Here is an 18,936-nt window from a genome sequence, read left to right as displayed (position 1 = left end):
ACCCCAACAGTAAAGTCATAAAAATTTTTGCTGGGCCTTGCCTTAACGAAGCCGCCATTTGACTTCTTAGCGCGTGCGTGTCGGTTCTGTAGTATTCGTTGTACTCTCCTTATTTATTGCTGTCCCTTGCTGCTGTCAGTTCGTGGCCACAATCATTTTTTCTTTTTTTTTTTATACTGGGCACCTGACTGCGTTGTCGCCAGACTTGCACTCCGCTGAATCACCAGCTGTTGGCGTGTGCGGTATGCGATAAGATGCGGTGATAAGATGGCTGCCGTTTTATTCACCGGTGATGACCATGAAAATAATGCATGACTCATATTGATATATTGATCTCACGAGTTTAATGTCTCTCTTCATTTTTCACATGGATCGATGTTGCACTACGTTTTTTGGAGCAACGATTTCCGCACTTGCCATTTCACGTGCACCGATCGCTGTGACTGAAATTTTCGTACACGTTGTGGAAGACTGAATTATTGTTGGCGTAGGCTTCGCTGAAAACAAAAAGAAACATGCCGTCACAAGCGTGCCGACCGTCCCGAACTTCGGTGAGAAATCGCACACGCGGAGTTGACGACAAACTAATTATCAACGCAACTCGTCGCACATTTTCCGGAAACCTGCCTGTTTATTTTTCGTTTCGATTGACTAATAGGTTTCAAACGCGAAAGCAATTTCTCGTTTATTTTAACTTGCTTTCACCGGAGCGGCCTGAATAAGCCTACGACCATGTGCTCGAAACTGTGAAATTCGGAGTCGCTCCCATCGGTGCATTGCTTCAAGAGCGGGCTTTATATAGAATGATTTAGAAGTAATGTACGGATTGCGCTTAGTATAAAGTCTGTTCAGGAACTTAACGTGATATAAGCAGCAGAGTTCGTTACTAGCTACTATGTGCACGGAGCATGCTCATCTAGTGTGTTCTTTAGCACTGTTTCTTACATTTCCTTTTCTGTTTACTTTTCTGTGGGCTCCAATTGCTGTGAGCACCAGATAACAGAATTAAGTTTTCACAGCCTTTCAGGCACTTTCTCTCTGAAGCATATTTTAAAATTTCTTATAAACATGCTGAAATAAGTTTGCAGCGTGCAGCAGGACGATATCATTACCAACATGGCACAATAGTTTGGTCACTACATTGTGCTTTATACATTGCCTATCTTTTGTATGCAGGCTCATAGCTGAGGCGAAGGAGCGAGAAGGGCGCCAGGCAACAGCTCTACAGGTCAGCTACTGGGACCCAGTGTCTCAGCACGAATACGTAAGTGGTATTCCATTTTACACAGTAGGTCGTCTGCATAGTGTAGTTGTTCAAACTGGACTGCAGCTTTAAAGCTTCTGTTGCACCTTCATCTCCAAAGACAATGGTCACTTTCATGTTGTGCTTAGTGAGCAAAAACTTGAATAAGATTGTGCTGCCTCTTATGTTTGGTTGTTCATGTATGCTTTTGACTCTCATAAAGATTAGCATACAAGTTGAGAAAGTTGTGGTTGTCATGAAACACAAAACGGTTTGCTTCTCACCAGCACAGTGACTTCTTTCTTTCCTTTTTTAAAAATGCAGTTTTGTTATTTCTTATCACAAGTGTGAAAAAAATATGTATGGAGTTCCTTCTAGCTCATAAATGAGTCCACGAAGTCATTGACGTGTTTCTTGTTTAGATGAATTTGCTTCTTCAGTAACTGCTTAACTCAGAACTGAGGCCCGTTTCTGTTAGTGCTTCTTTTGTAAATGTTCCTTCAAACTTGCATGTGTTTTGGTACCAGGGCTATACGAGCTTCAGAATGCTTGGAACTAGTCTTCCCTACCCCACATTTTAAGGCGAAAGTGATTGTAATTACTGTGCACTTCAGCATGATTCTTATTGCTCAGCCTTCTAACCTCGGTTTTTCTTGAACTGCAGCAAGAAACCATCAGAGTCGTGAACACCCACACAACGAAGGATTGCATCTATCTTGTAACTCACAAGCTGGACAGTGTAAGTAGCTTAGGCTCCAAGTTTTGCAATGTTGCGTCATATTTTTCTGCATTGTGTGAAGCCTATAGTGTAGGCATGCTGATTTGAACCAATTTAGAATTGCAATTCAAACAAATATCCTGAAAGCTGGCAAAACTAAGCAAATGGTACGTCAATTATGGCAAATTTAAGGGGCCGCAAATTTTTTTTTTTCTGTATACAATGTTGAATAAACACAGGTTGAAACAGAAGTATGGTTTCTGAACATAAAGGTGTGCATAAACAGTAGTGTTCAAACAAATGTGTGTGCGACACAGTTGTTTTCGTGGCGGTGGTGTCGGCAGCACTATTTCGTAAATGCACCTGCCTGGGTACATGGTAGACTTAACACACATTGAAAACATAGCAGGCTTGAGCAGGTTTTGAGTTTTTGTATTGCAATGCGAGTATTGTTTTCCTGCTCATAAAGTGTAATGATTTCTGTTTCCCTTTTGGTCCAATAGGACAGCAAATTTCAGCAAAGACGAGATCAAGCCCTGTACTCGTTAATGTTGGTTACTTGACATCCTGCTCACTAAAACTTATGGCAACTGTGTATCCAATTTATTATAATGAAGGGGCTAGTTGGGCCTCTCCTTCCCAAATGCAAACATTCTGCTATGTCACTGACTGATTTTACAACGAAGCTGTTAAGGAGAGTATCATGGTATTTCTAGTGCCGTGGTGAAGGCTGGTGTGCGGGGGCAAAGTCGATATGAAGAAGCAACTGCAAGCTGCATCAGAATCCCAATTTTTTTTTTTTTTTTGCTTTCCAACATACTTATCAATTATTATAGAGTAAAACTTGCCTTGTGTGCACCTCACATGAGTAGCCAACACCTTTGTTGCGGCATTATTTTTAGCCAGTAATGTATATTTTTGTTTCTGATGTCATGTTTTACTGGCTCCATGGAAGTCAGCCAGGAATATCTACGGCTGCGGTGGTAAAATGCAGCACAGCCTGTGTAGAAGCTGCGGAGCAGTTATGTGTCTGTATGCATTGGTGAGAACATGCAGACTGCATCGATGATTCATTCCTAAGAACAGCCAGCAAATGTACCCCTAGTACTTTTGAAGGGTGTGAGAACTCACTTATGCAGCTTCACTGTCTTTGGTATATCAGTTTCTCAGATTGGCGTACATTTGCACATTTTTTGTAAATTTTATTTTTGTTTTTTTTTTTTTTAACACTTCTGCTTTGAGTGTTTCTCCAGACTCGGACCATGCACTGAATATGTGCATTAATAGTGCCCCAACATTTCTTGCATGCAGGCATCGAATCCAGACGACTTCCAGCTCTGGGTGAAGACTGGCAAAGATGAAGCCCCCTACCCGCTCATAGGACATGAGTTCCCCTATTGTATAAAAATGAACTTTGTGCGTGAGCTGCTACAGAGTTCCAACCTAGATCTGTCTTCGCTCTCCGACGTCATCACGGGTTGCAAATGTGCCTTCATCCTCAGGAGGAACTACCACAAGTTCACACTATCTGATGGTGAGCATTCTTTTCCTCGCTTGCTTATAGTGCTGCTGGTTATAAGCAGGTCTGATAAGTGTGGTCCCGTAGCCTCTCACTTTTTGCTCACTGTTGCTAACTTTTTGAAAGTTGCATAGCTCAGATCAAGTTTGTTATGAGTTCGCAACCAGGCTAAGGAGCCATCAATTAAACAATGATAGTAAGCATTGCTTGTGTTAGGGACATGTACAATCGAAACTTGATGGAACAAGGTCGTACTTGAAGTTATCACACTTTGTTATGTTACAAATTTAAGTTGATGTTTATTTTTCAGCTGTAAAAGTTACTTTACAGGTTATTAAAGCCACCCTGGGGGATGAGACCATGTCAGTTGCATGCATCATCATATGATGGGGGGATCCAGTTCAGATTTCACAGAGCAGGGCACCTAAAACAAATTTCTAAATTTGGTCACCTGCAGTTTATACCAAACTCTTGTAATAAATATTGAGATTCCTATTTCTAGAACTCACAAATTCTATTTATAACTGATGGTGTGGCCCTTTCTTTTCAGCGGAGAAACCAAAGAAACCTCGACGTCCAACTCTCATCAACTGGCCGTTCAAGAAGCAGCCATCTTCGAAGCAGTCCTCAACTGACTCTGGTAGCGTGTCCCCAGTGGTCGGCAGCCTCTTTGGCCAGGACCTGAGCAAGGTTTCTCCGAATGGGTCTCTTCCCAAACCTGTCATGGTATGCATTCATGCAGAACTTGTACTAACTGATGATGCTGACAATAGGTAGTCATTTAGACTTTGCACTGTTTGGTGACCTTGTCACCTCTGGTGTCCTTGGTCAACACAAGGGCATGTGCTGCAACATGGCAATAGCCTTGCCAGTAATGCTAACCGCTGACAAGATGGTGCTGGTGCTAAGCATTGGGGGCCGTGCATTTATGTTATGTTTCTAACGGTTTTGAAATATTGCCATGCTGTAGTGACAGTGAAGAATACAATTGCCAAAAGCGCTAGTTAACAAACTCTTTATTTGGTGAACTTGTGCCCACACAAACAAGCAACGCTAATAGCACAATGATGGCGGCGAGCACAGTCATCGGTTGTGAAAATCAGATCTAAGGGTCAAGTGTGCGGGCTATTACACATAACTCAAAGTATGTTCCGGCATAAGTGCTGGTGCTCGCATATCTGCAAGAATATACACCGCCATTCACCTTGTGTGTAACAACATTTTGTAAATTTCGAATACATGTAGGTGCATCCTGCTGCAAGTGATAACTTTGTAACAGTGGTCAGACCGTAAAAAAAAAATGGTCACCGGGAAAAAGATACACTATCTACGTGTGTCAATATGTGCTTGTGCTGTTTTTGTGCCGGGTAGCTCAAACATGCTCTATCGAGCTGTTGTCTCTTCCCATAGTGACAAGCAACTGCAACTTCTTGCATCAGCTTTTTGTTTGTTTTTGGTGTGAGATTGTAAAGTGGCTAGTTTGCTGTAATATATTTGTAACTGTGCTTGTGCATAGCATTGGAAAATAGCTGTGCATATTAGGCCCTTTATTGTTCTGGCATGTCTGAGTGTGAGGGCAAAGAAGGCAATCAGCCAAATGAATAGGTTAATACTTGGAGGGGCCATGACACCAGATTTTCGAGTTAGAATTATGCATTGCATATTTAACTGTACAGGTCCCACAGCAAGCTGGCAAAATGTGAGTGCATTCGATGCAGTATAATGTTTGTAATTGAATTTCTTATATCACGTTTGTACCATACGGCAGTCTGGCAACATGACAGAGGACAAACTGAAGTGTATTCTGCATGGTGAATTTGTGCCATACGTGTATGGCTTTCGTTTTTCATGTGCATCTCAGCGATTGGCTGTTTCTGTCGCTTTAGAATTGTGGGTGCAATGCAATGGCAACACTCTTGCTGAGCTTTGGTTGCCAGAGCGCGCAGAGTAATAAGAAACACAGTGTGGACATATTTTCAAATGTTTTTGGACTGATGACAAAAGTGGTCGCCCTGTACTTCTTGACATCACACAGACCATGCTGAAATTAGTCGCTGTCGGTCGAAGTCGCCTTGAGACAGTGATTCAAATTTGAAATTTTGGCTTAAAATGTGCGATGATAACTCACTTCTTATGTGTGTATAACTGTACTGGCACCTCTACTCTCAGTTACATTTATACACTGAGAATAGTTGGATGACCATGGTCATGTCCCTAGTGGTTCAGCACTGGAGTGAACACTGGTATGTGTCATGAGGAGTTTACTTGAGAGGCATTGCTGTTCTTAATTAAATAGATTATGGAATTTTTGTACATTTGTTCTGATGTCTTGTTTGCTTGTATCATGCAGGCATTGCTGCGACAGCTATTCTTGCGGGGCCCCTTCACCTATGGAATTTTTCGAAAATCTGGGAATGTTCGCTCTAAGCGTGAGCTCCAAGCAAGGCTAGAGGAAGATCCAGACTTCAGCTTGTCTGATGTGCCCATCCATGTTGTTGCTGCTGCATTCAAGGTAATTCACTGCTTTCCTTAACATACTGTTATTCATTAGACTAGAAATACTTGCTGAATGTTATCCTAAGGTTCACAACTAATGCTGCATAATGCTGACGAACAGTACCATGACGTGGATGACCTTTGCTTTAAATGACTGCAGCCTTCTGATAAAATGGAAACCTTGTGCTGGGAATTTTTTGGTTTGATATTTTGTTTTAATGTTATGGCAAATGCATATAATGCTCCACTTAGAACTTTGCCCAAAGTGCATGCGGCTGAAGTTTAGTAATGCAGCTGGACTATCACATTAATAGGCATACTGGGTAGGGTCAACTTTTGAATGTGATGCAGGAACGTGTTGTGTTAAAGAACTTCGGCAATTTGCTCAAAGCATGTAATAAACTGGTTGTGACAGTAAGCCAACATTCTCACTTTAAAAACACTAAATGTGCACTACTTTGTATTGATATTCATGCATGTGGAAAACTATAACACATTATTGTTGTTGTTTAAAGCATATAGCACTGAAGGAAGCAGGCTGTAGGTAAAATTATCTTCTGTGGTTTTGTGAAGAGATGGCTTGCTTGATGAATATATAGTGTGCACTTTGATTACAGATTACATAACTGGAGAAACTCCTTGGTCAGAAGTGCAGTTTAGCGTGCAAGACAAAAACGTAGATGCTTCTGTGCATCTTTCTCTCGATTTTGCCATTCTAAATGTAGTAAGCTTCAGCAGATGTTCTTTTTAAAACATACCCCACGATATTAATCTTGCTTTTCTATGCAACTTGTGCCAGAGGTGTCTTATTGTGCTTTTTATTTGCTGTGCATTTGTGGTGGGATGGTAGCATCTCTTGCCTTAGTGTGATGACTGCATGGTGCAATATGTTTGCAAAATCGCGCTTTGCAGTTTTTCCATGGTCTACACTGGTAGTGTTGATGACAATACAAATTTTAACAGATTATATGCTATATAATATAATGCCCATTGGAGATACTAGTAGATGTGCCCATCGTTCAAGTAGTTCATGTGAAGTTTACTGCTTTTGTCACATCGATGTTATATTGAGCAGAATGTAGTTCTCATTTCTTACACTAAGACACAAATGGCAGAATTGTGATGTGAGTTCTCCTCAGCTATGTTTGTGTCATTCTGTCTAGGGCAGTTGTGTTTAGGTGTATTCAAAGATGTGTGTTCTGTTGTCCAGGAGTTCTTGGGTTGCCTACCAGACTGCTTGCTCCAGCGGTGCCTGTACTCGGAGTGGCTCAAAGTACTGCATGTGGAACCCCAGTGGAAAAAGAGGGACTACACAATCAGGTAACGAACAGTGGTGCTTTCCAGAAAGACCTTTAGTGTTCTGTTGTTGACAAAAGTATTACGTGAGGTCACATTTTCACATCATGCCGTACTGTGGAAGTCATTTAGAGAGCTAGTTCTTAAAAAAATTAAGGAAGACAAACCAAACGTTGTCAGCATCACTTCTTATAATGTAGCACTGTAATCCGTATCAAGTTTTTTTACCAGATTTCATTAGTGGTGTTTAGACAGCTTTATCCACCTCTGGAGATGCTGGGATATAAAGAAAATTTTTCGATGAAGTATTTCACTTGTATAAGATATTTTTTTGAATAAGCCGCGCCTCTTATTTTGCATTTTCTCTACTATGCTGCACGTACAGTACAATTTGTTATATAATGCGCTTACCACTTTCAACAAAGTTGAGGTTCGTTAGTAAAATGTTTTGAGTGGCTGGGTTACGCTGCATAAACCAGGTTTGAGCCCTAAAATCTTTGCATGTCTTAATCAAGAAATGAAATTGCACTAGTAAGGACGAAGTACAGTAAAGTGAACAAGTTAAGGACTGCACAAAGAGCGATGGAACTAAAAATGTTAGGCATAACGTTAAGAGACAGAAAAAGAGGGGTGTGAATCGGAGAGCAAACTGAGATAGCCGATATTCTAATGGAGATAAGAGAAAAAAATGAAGCTGGGGCAGGCCTTGTAATACGTAGGATGGATAACCGGTGGACCATTAGAGTTGCAGAATGGGTGCCAAGAAAAAGTAAGTGCAGTCAAGGACGGCAGAAAACTAGGTGGGGTGATGAAGTTAGGAAATTTGCAGGCGCAAGTTGGAATTGGCTAGCGCAATACAGGGGTAATGGGAGATTGCAGGGAGAGGCCTTCGTCCTGCAGTGGACATAAAAAGTTGGCTGATGATGATGACAGTAAAGTGACTGTTTGAGCTTGTTGCAGTTGCCGACCGATAATTTGGACTAATAGGGACTGCCAGAAAGTCCAAATAATCGGGAGTCTCAAATACCGGAGTTGCAAAAATAAGTGACCTTATTTCACAAATGGCCACAAAAGGCGTGCCGTGCCTATTCTCGGATCTTCACTTTCAGAGATAAGGATACCTTTGATTGCGCATGACTAGCCAGGCGTGTCAGCATCTCTGATGGCATTCTTGGCACAGTGCCAAGAACACTACCTTTTTGCATGACTAGCACAAGACCTCTTGTGGTCTACCAGTGACCTCATTCTTGGCACAGCACCAAGCCCACTGTCTTATCACAGTGGGGAAACGCTGCTGCCCTTCGACACACGTTTGGTGCTAGTCACACGAAATATCTCAAAAATGAAAGTATCTTTTGAAAGTGATCGTCCAAGAATACAGCCCAGGTTTCTCACTGCATGTTGCTACGCACACAAATCTAGCATACTGATTAGGCTTTGCCAGTTTTGGTTTCACACCGGCGACATGGCCGATGATCATACCAACAAAGTCTCGGAAGGAAAATATTGCTAGTTCTCCTTGACTCAGCTGCAGAATTATTGGCCTTGACTCAATCCGAATTATTGCACAACGTGCAGTAAGGTGTCCGAAATTTCGCTAGTCCTTAATATGTAATCTATGGGGCTAGTGGCGGTGCCATGGGCCTGTCAGAATAATCAAGCATGTCTTAATTATCAGTGTCCAAATAATCACTCGTTGACTGTAGTATAATGAAATACCTCCAAGTAGGGAGGGAACACATGGTAAGAGTGCATAAACCCATTGAGTAATGCTAGAAATTGCATTATAAATTATGCCCAGATACCAAAGCAGCATAGCCATCACTTGCATCAGTATTAGAGTAGCCCTTGTATAATATAGCCCATCCTTCTCCAACAGCAAAAGAACATAAGTCACTTATGATATATTGTTTACAGTTGTTAGGGCACACACAAACCGAGCCACTGCAGTCGAACCTGGATATATCGACCCACATATAACGAATTATTGTGTATAATGAACAGCAGTAAAATCCCTTTGAAATTTTTTGTATAAGATTGTTGTTTTATATATCGAAATACCTATATATCGAACTTTTTGTGATCCCCTTCTGGTTCGATATATCCGGGTTCGACTACACCAAAGCTATGCCACTGGCAAGCGAGGTAAAACAAAAAAAGATTGCGTACATACTACAAGAAAACGTCCACGTTTTGAACTTGACTTGCTGCAGTGGCTCGATAACTATGGCTCTTACTGCTCAGCATCAGGTCCTGGGTAAGGTTCTTAGCAGTGGTGGCTGCTTTCCAATGGGTTCAGGCTTTGGGTGTTTGTTTAAGAACCCTAGGGGATCAAGATTAATTCAGAGCTTCGTCCCTTTTTATTATACGAGCGTCACTGTAGTAATAGCTCCGCATTCTTTCTTGAGCTGCGTGAGCTCGGAGTACTATCATCACCATTAAAAAGTCATCCAACCTGATCTCCACTTTTCATTGACATGTATTACACTTACGAATTATCACTTTTTAATGAAGAAGCTTGCCTGTTAACTTGCCGTGCATATTTCATTTGTGCATTGCAGCCTTCTGAAGAGGCTTCCACCAGCCAACGTGGAGTTGCTACGCCACTTCCTGTGCGTCTTGTGGCACATTAACAACCGCAGCACGGAGAACAAGATGCCATCATCCAACCTGGCCGTGTGCATTGGCCCAAGCCTGCTGAGCCCAAAGTTTGTCGACAACTACCACTCGCCCACCCTCCAGTCAGAGGTTGGTGTAACCTTCTATGTACCTAGGCTGTCTCTGAAAGGGAAAGTTGTCATCCGCACGGCTGTAACACGAAGCTACAAAGGAAACCCATACGGGTTTATCAGAAAGAGCTTCGTAGTTGAAGAAAAATTCGTCCTGGTGGGGGATTGAACCCAGGGCAAACGCCTTTCTGAGGCGGTCGCTTTACCATCTGAGCTAACCAGGAGGCTAGCAGATTGCAGTGTGAGGCCGAATTGATCGACAACTCGAAGCCAAGGGACACAGAATATGGCAAAGATGGACACTAGATTGGACTCTGTGATAAAGCTGAGTGGACCAATATCCCCACGCTACTGCTCATGGAGAGGCTTACCGGCAGGGTTGTCGGGCTAGGCTACTTTGCTTCAATCGAGCTACCTTTGGTGCCTGTTAACTGTGAAAATTTCCACTTCCTTACCTTTTCATTTGATTCAAATATAAACACTAAAACAGTGAAATTCTAGCAATAATAAGATCTTACACAAGCAGCCATGTCCTGAACTACACAAATATTGTGCACTAAGCTACAACTCGTATTTCTTCAACAAATCTTAAATGTTCAACTCTTCAACAAATGTTAAAAATGAAATGTCAAGTCATCAGTTGAAGGTTATATAAGGTTATATCAGATGAAGGTTATATATCTTAGAGCTGAATTAGGCAGGGCAGGGTGCAAGCTTTTGTAATGGCCACTGAGATGGCTTGACGACTTTTCTCACCCATGTCTTGAGTTAGCTGAGCTGGTTTCCAACATTGCCAACACTGTCAACCTTTCCTTAAAGAGTTGTCTGTGATATAAAAAATCTGCTTCCTGCACCACTTTGTATCGTGTGCATCAGAATAGTCTCAAAAGATGTCTGCAATTTTGTTTGTCTGTACTTGTGAAGTTCGATGGCTGAGAAATATTCATTTAGCTACATATTGATATGTACTGATATGTGTCACTGCGAATGTACATATTACAAGAACAGGACTAGCACAAAATTCAGTGCATCTGCATGGTTAATCACATGTAACCTTGCTGTGCCTTTGTTACTGCTGTCATTGGCGCTCCCATAAGCATGCTGTATTCTCCCTTAGCAGGAAACTAAACATTGGTCACTTTGATCTTCAGTCGTGAAGAATTCTTGAGAGCTTAAAGCACAGGCAAGGTGCCCATAGTGTTTCACGGCCCCTTAGAACCCTTTGCAGCTATAAGTATTTACTTACTTTGTAAGTAAATGCTCCGTCAGGAAATTTCTGGTCAGGAACTATTTCACTTGCTTTGGCTACTGTGCAGAAACAGCACTCATGTAAACAAATGTACAGTAATTTCAGAAACTCTTACTTATTCCTGAGGCTCTCGTTCAGTGTATACAGCCTCCAGCCAGCATTACATTGTAGGTGATTACAACACGAACATTTTTTCTCTATGGTCCTTGTTGTTGGTTTCTTCTGCAATGGCTCTGATATGAGGATGTTTGCTGTTTGTCTGAAGGCAGAGTATACTCCTCAGCAAACAAAAATCTTCACTTTTCACTAGAATCACACGAACTCTTTCTGTAAATTGCATGCTGTGATAACATTGCCATCCACAAAAAGCGCATATAAATTCCTTCTCGTGTGTCACTAAAAAGTGCCGTCCATGTACAGTGTAGACCACTTATAACGTAAGTTGCCGGAGTAGCGAATATCCGCACTATAAGCGGTACCGCACTATAACCAAATCAACAATTTTCAAGGCCCGCACATATGCAAAACATGTGCACCGAGCCGCCACACGTATGCGACAGTCGAGGAATGCGGCTAGAACGTTTGCATTCAATTTAGTCGAATCTCGTTAACTTGAACCAAATCACGCGGCGGTGCCTCCGACTGGCCGCCATAGAGTAAAAGCATAGGAGAGAGCCCTTAATGTCGCGCGCGAACAAAACAAAACCAAAAAAAGAAAAAAAATGCGGCAGAAACTTCACCCTCTCTCAAATGGCAAGGTCGCCGATTCTGCGTTGCGCCAGAACATGCGTGTACGTGCCGACGTCTCAGCCCCGCTACCGTATAGCCACGCGTAGAAAATGGCAGTGAACCCTTCTTTCTCCTTTATGCTTCCTCTACTTTCTAGTCACGTGTTGACTTTGCACGCTGCGGCTACGGCGCTGAGGGGAGCAGCAGTGCTGTCCCAGGCCGGCCAACGAAACTGCTCACGCAGCAAACGCCCGCTTCCCGATAACGGCAGCAAACGAAACTTCGGGGAGCTGGCGCCGGGCCGGCTGGAGCGGCGGCGCCTGCACGGCGGCGGGCACGCACGGTGACAGTCGAAAGTGAGGGAGCTACGAGGTAGGGCGAGGGGAGCTACCAAAGCAGCGGAGTTGCCGAGGTGAAATCTGCTTCCCTGCCCCCCTCCTCCCTCACATTCCACAGTCTCCGCGTGCACCCTTTGTCCGCTCCTCGAAGTTTCGTTTACTGCCGTTATCGTGAAGTGAGCATTGGCCGGCGTTGGCAGTTTCGTGGCCCTCGCTCACTATGCGCGCCGTGATATTTCATGACTCGCCCTCAAGATTCTGGTTTCAGCCTCACTGGCTGTTCGTTCGCACCACGTGCCCTTCTCTTCCACTTCGTCTCATTCTTCCTCGAGCACTCCTTGGGCGCCCATCTGAGGGGAGCGTTCGCCGTCTCCGCTGACTGCCGTACTCCCAGGCAGCCGCACTATAAGCAATACGTGTATACATGGAGTGCTATGGCAAAATTAACTGGAGTCTGAAAAGACCGCACTATATCCGGTCCTGCACTATAAGCGGTTACATTATAAGTGGTTCTTACTGTACATAGGTTCTGTGAAGTGCAATTATAAGTAATTGATGAAAAAAAATGTTTCCAAAATAATAATTGTAAAAACATTTCGCACCCTTTGGGTCTTATCTTGTTCCCAAACAGTAATCGTCATATGCTTTACATGTGTTTCTTCTTTAAAACTTTATGCTCGCTGAGTTTTTGTCAAGAACGCTGTGTCAGACAGATATGCACATGCCGTTTGTCACCTGGAAGTATCGGATGCACGGCATTAATGGGCCCCTCAGCAGACATCATTGCAAATTTTCGTTATACACTGGAAGTCTTTACGTGCTGGCTAGGGAGTGTCTATCCCAAATAATTTTTCAAATCGGTTCATTATTTGAGGAGATAAAAGCAATTGAAATTCCTGTTGTCTTGCTGCCAGGAGGTTATCATCACTGTAAAAACACTCTCCCCCTTTGACCTTACCATTGTCTGCAAGCAACATTCCTTCTTTGCCTTCTCCCATACTGGAGCTGACGGCCTTGGGTTCACGTGATGAGCCCCGATTTTTTTTTTCTCTATTTTCTGCACGCACATTTCCAGTGCGTGCAGTGCACTGTGCCTTCCACATTGGATGATTAACCGAAGTTGCAAGCAGTGTTTCTTGCATAGTGGCATCTATGCGTGTGACCTTGACTCTCGCTCCGCTCCCTCGAGAGGAAGGACATGCAGCCTTCTATTCTAAGTATCGACATCTTTCTTGCCACATATCCATTTCATACTTTGCAGACACAATCATGAATGCATGATCTACCAGCCGTGCTTGTTTGTTTGTAATGCACAAACTTGGTGAGGGGTCCTTTAAAGAAACGGAAAGTATGCAAGATAGATGACGATTATTCTTTGGTGACATAAGCCCCAAATGGTGCAAACATTTCAGAGTGTACTGCAACAAGCCGCACATGTGTTGGACATTTTCCGACAACCGACCAAAACTGATATTATGGCTGTCGAGAGGGGCCGAACACACGACCACAATGAGTTACAAGCAGAGTGTTGGCAGCAAATGATGTACAAATCAAATAAGACCATCGTTCTTCAGAATTTTCATGTCCACTTAAACAGCTTGAAGCCATGCTGAAATAATTCCAGCTGAATTCCAGCTGCAATTACTTCTGTGGAAGTCTTCTGACAGTTTTATATTTTTCGTGTTTGTTTTTACAGATCTCTGAGCAAGTGCCTCAGCTGGTAGAGTATCTGATTGAGAACAGTGTGGACATTTTCGGCAAGGACCTGGTGACACTATTTGGGGAGCCTCCGCAGAAGGATCCCTCAATTCAAGACTCTGGAGCAGAGGAGTCTGACAGCCCACACAGCTTGCAAGAAAGTGGAAGTGAGTGGTTATTATATTTGCATATAGGCATTGTTGCCACCCTTTGTAGTTTTGTGGTCAGAATTCTTGACTTTCGGCAATGTTAATGCATGTAAGTGCTGCCATTACTTCTGTGTTTTCCTCGCATAGCATGCAACAAAAGTGCAAGAAATGTAAATTTGAAGTGAGGACTTATATTTTATGCAAACATTGCCTTTGTTGATCGTCATGGCAATGCAGAGCATGTTGCTGTTAAATCATACTTAAAATAAAAATTGGATTATATATATACAATAGTGAACAAAAAGATACTACTGTGGTTTCCTGTGAAACATTCACTACCTGCGTTTGCAAGATGTATTAGCTGCTGTTTTTTTTTAATGATGTCAAACAGGATGTGTGCCGGTGCAGGGCCGGTATTTTGTAGCGATGCATTCTGCTTTATTCTATACTAGTCTTATCATCCACCGTTAACAGCCGGCTGATCCCGTTGATAACGTGAGCGGACTGTCTCTCTGACCACTGAGCATGTGCAAAAAGGCATTAGCATCGGAAAGGCATCGCTACAAACTACAGGCCCATCTAAAGGAGGCAAAAATGAATAACATGTTGTTTAGGTACGGTGCAATAAAGCCCCAATTTTCACTTCATTTATTTCAGGGTCTTCACAGTTGCTTACATTTCAGAGATTGTTTGTGTGTGTGTGTGTGTGTGTGTGTGTGTGTGTGTTTTGTCTACTACTTTGATCTCTAGTGATATATTAACGTGCAGGAGCATGCGAAGCCTTTTGATAGGCTAATCTCTATTTATCGTTAACATTTCCTCACCACAGTGCACATACTTTCACATACTGGTTGATGTGTACAGTTTCCTTGTGAAACATTCTAAAGTAGGTACGTAAATTGTGTGCGTTGGCGGGTAGGCTATGCATTGCAAATAGCAATACATGGCAGTAAGTGTTCACGAACCTATTGTCCCAGGCTCGCGGTCTGGTATTATGTAGCGCCAACTTTCTGAGCAATTTAGCTCGGAGGACTCGAGATGCAAAATATATTTGGTCACTACTGTAAACGCATCTCACAATATCATGAAGCTACACAATGTTCAAACAGAAGAATGCTGTTGGCTGAAACTGGTCACAAAACATACAAAACAAGATTGGTCGTGGAGCTTTGTTTTGGACTGATAATAGTAGTGCTGTGTTAATTTTACAAAGAATTGAGTTGTTTGCATGAGATATATCTCAAGAACCTTATTGTATTTCTAGCGCCTCTATTTTTTCAATGCCAGCGCAATCGTTCGCTCCCCAGTGGGAGCCGTGGGTACACCTTAGTTCAGTGAGTTGCCACAATGTGACGCTACCCAGATAGTACGACTGCTTGCGTCAAGCGTGCGTCTGAGCACGCGCTGCTGCTGTTTGGGAGGAGATGCAGTAGACGCTTTGTCCCTCTCCTATTTTAGGTGTCTGTCAGGATTACTTCCTCTGACTTCCGTCGTGAGGCGCCACCCAGGTGGTACTCTCCCCCACTACTGTAAAGCAAGCGCTAACGCTAGGCGACTGGGGAGAGTAGGAAGGGACGATAGGAGAGGGTGTTGAATGGTTAGATCGGCCACATCTGGCTGGCATTGTAAAAATAGGAGGTGCTGGTATTTCTGAAGGGTTGTATTTTGGGGATGCGCATTAGATGCAGAGGCAAGGTTATGCATGTATGTGAAAATTCATTTGGTGGACTAAGTTCTGAGACCCAAAAGAACTTAAAGCTGTGTCCGCACTGGTGTTCCTGTGGTGTATTGTATTGCAGCCTAGGAATGTATGCTGCATTAGTGCAAGGCAAAGTACTAGTTGTTGATGTCGTATTTTGGGAACATAGTGTAATGACACATTCGCTGCCTGGGCAGTTGAAATTGAGCAGAACAGCTTTCTTCAAGTAGTTGCTCAGCATGTAAAGATGTCTTTGGTACTGGATTAAGATTCACAAAACTGCTTTTAAATAAGAGCACTGTCTCATTGACTGGTGCCTGTTGCTCCTGATAGTAATCACTATCATAACCGTTGCAGCTTTAGCCTCTAAGACTGCACTTGTGTCAGGGAAGTCTTGTGAATAAAACCCTGGTCTTTTTATGCCACTTTAAAATTGTTCTTTCTAAAGTAAGACATTTTGTAAGAATCCAGAAATTGGCCCCGATAGCAGACTTTTTCAAATCTGTGTAAATATATGCATATTGTATGTCAAAGTTCTTTTTTTTTAGTTTACACATTTATGTAATTTTTGGTTTGTTTTTACTTTTAGCAATTTCTGCATTGATATTGTATACGTAAGGCCCCACATTTTATAGTCATGATACCCTCCTGACAGTTCCATTATTTTGTTTGCTTCTAGGTGCCTTCCGGAGAGATGACTCTTCAATTGACAGTCTTGAAAGAGCCCTCATGGAGGATTCTAGTCCCAAGTTGCCAAACAGGACCAAAGTGTCGTTGACCAATCTCAGCAGGGATTCTGGTCTCACCCTCAGCGACACTCAGCTGTACACTCCTGAAGATGATGTCGAGATGGAGAACACAAGCTCCGCTCTTCAGGGCATGACGAAGAGTGTGCCACACTTAGAAGCTGTTGGCGTGCAAGAGTCCACCTACAGTCGGAGCAACGGTGTTAGCATTGACGGCTCCTGCAATGATGTAGTTCGGCGCCGAAAGTGTGGTGGGGAAGCACCCAAGCACTCCCGGCACCAGACTATCTCATCTGCTGGTTTCTATGCTCGTTCGTCTCCAGTGTCGAGAGATGCACGGTCTCAACACCTTCAGTATTCCAAGTCGTGCAACTATAGAGAGAATGATCACCCAAGTGAGGAAGACACAGTCATGGGAAATGATCCCCTTGTCCGCTGGCGCAAGAGCCGTGCACGTCAGCAGCGAGCCAATGCGATGCAGTCAGCAGTTGATGTGAACCGGCCATGTAGTACACTCATCAGGAGTGCTTCTGAAGAGAGCCTGCTGCAGAAGTACATGGGTGAAGAGCAGCCAAAGCGACGGCCCCAACACTGTAAAGGCAAGGCCCCCAGACCACCAATGGAAAGTACCAACTGGGAAAGAACAAAGAAGTTTGACACTCCTGCAGCCACACCTGACAGGCATGCGCTGTGGTTTGCCAATCAAATGCACAGTGTCGACTGGAAGCGCAGTCAGTCCACCTCAAAGATAGATGAAATCGACCATATCCAGGATGGGCCAATGAACAAAAGTGTGGGTCAGGACAGTTGCCAGCCTACAAGTAGCATTATGGCACCGAGGCAACACGACATCACAGTAAAGATAAAGGCAGACTCTCTGGCAAGCGTCCATACACCACCCCGTGTGAACAGCGTGTGCAGCTCATCTTCCGAAGGTAGCCAGAGGTCTCACAGGTCACATGAATCAACCCATTCGGGAAGATCACAAGGGTCAAACCGTTCGCGAACGAGTCCCTGCCGGCGTCAGTCCCCCAACTGCGCTTTAGCTGCTGTCCACCGGTCGCAGAGCAGCAAGCCCATGGAGCCACCCAGTTATCAAGAAGCCATGACACGCCGCACCCTACTTAGGAGATCACAAGCAATCTCTCAGGCTGACGATGCGCTGCTCGAGGAGCCTCAGACAGAGCCTCTGTCTCTAGGTTGCAAAGCTCTGCAACTGTACGAGGAATCTTTGAGGATGTACAACGAGCAGTTAGACGTTGCAAGTGACACTCATCACGCCATTCTTGTTAAAGTGGATAGCAGTGATGAAGGCATATCTGAAAGCCCACCGCCACCCTTGCCACCCAAGCCCCACCAGCCTGTGCACCGCACTGCCAGCGACGGCACTGGTATTCGTCTCAGGCACCATCCTCCGGTTCATGTGAAGGATTCCCAACTCGTGAATCGTGGGAAGTGTGTCGTAGTGTCCTCGTTTCACGACCGCTGCCAGCCACAGTCATTATACGACTTTCCCAAGGAGATCAGCTGGAGTGTAGCTCAGCTGAGGAGCATCTTCAGCCAGCAAGCATCAGCGGGGAAAGATGGAAGCACGGGCAGCAACAGCAGCCAGTCGGACTCTGCCTGCTCAAGCGAGCGTGAAGGGCACCATGGTGTATTGTCAAGTCACCTACGGACAGAATCAGTGAGCAGCAGCACAGGTGGTGAAGAATCTTACGTGTAAATATGAGAACAGAGAGACCTTTTTGCGTTCTTATGCCATTGTGCCTGTTTTGCTGTAACCGAGACAACAGTAATTGTGCAATCTGTCTCTGCTGCCACCACTGTTGCCTTCTAATCACAAGTATGCCGCATATGAACTCTGAGTTCCTTTGACTCGGAGAACTTGAGTTCTTTTGGAAACTCGCAATCGCATGTATTTAACTCTTCACCAACTTTGCATGATGAACTTCTGTATATGTGCCAAATAGCCTGCTGAGAAGCTTATGAGATCTGTATAGGTTTTGTTGTCCAGTGATCTGTGTTGTTCCATAATGTTCAATTTGTCTCTAGCATGGTTATGCTCTGTATAGGCTGTGTATTGTTCCTTCTAGAGCTCATTCACTGTTGTGAACTGTATATAATTGTAACATGGCATTGTGCAGTAATGCGTGTGCTCTGTGAGGCATGCAAGGGCAAAATGTGCCCTAAACGCTATATGTGACAGGTGCTTGTCACAGCTCACTAGACCATTGTATTTATGGCCTGTTCGTGTACAACAGTGGCTGAACAGATGGTATTGTAGATATTTTGATAACAGCAATAAACATTGTACATGCAATATACAA

At 43.6% G+C, this 18,936-nt stretch overlaps 1 protein-coding gene across 5 annotated transcripts in view; it reads left to right on the top strand.

The window, feature by feature from the left end:
* The window catches only part of LOC119461370 (rho GTPase-activating protein 20), a 683,025-nt gene extending 664,089 nt beyond the window's left edge, over positions 1–18,936 (top strand). For all 5 annotated transcript variants that reach the window (XM_049672559.1, XM_037722657.2, XM_037722656.2 and 2 more), the window contains 9 exons: positions 1,177–1,264; positions 1,908–1,982; positions 3,273–3,495; positions 4,031–4,206; positions 5,831–5,992; positions 7,187–7,296; positions 9,834–10,020; positions 14,014–14,182; positions 16,543–18,936. In XM_049672559.1, the coding sequence (XP_049528516.1) occupies positions 1,177–1,264; positions 1,908–1,982; positions 3,273–3,495; positions 4,031–4,206; positions 5,831–5,992; positions 7,187–7,296; positions 9,834–10,020; positions 14,014–14,182; positions 16,543–18,332 (2,980 nt within the window). In that variant the 3' untranslated portion in view covers positions 18,333–18,936. The remainder of the gene's footprint in view (positions 1–1,176; positions 1,265–1,907; positions 1,983–3,272; positions 3,496–4,030; positions 4,207–5,830; positions 5,993–7,186; positions 7,297–9,833; positions 10,021–14,013; positions 14,183–16,542) is intronic.

The sequence above is a fragment of the Dermacentor silvarum genome, chromosome 8 (genome assembly GCF_013339745.2).
Source record: "Dermacentor silvarum isolate Dsil-2018 chromosome 8, BIME_Dsil_1.4, whole genome shotgun sequence".
Taxonomy (NCBI): Eukaryota; Metazoa; Arthropoda; class Arachnida; order Ixodida; family Ixodidae; genus Dermacentor; species Dermacentor silvarum.
Note: the sequence above shows the minus strand (reverse complement) of the source record. Positions and strands in the feature narration are given on the sequence as shown.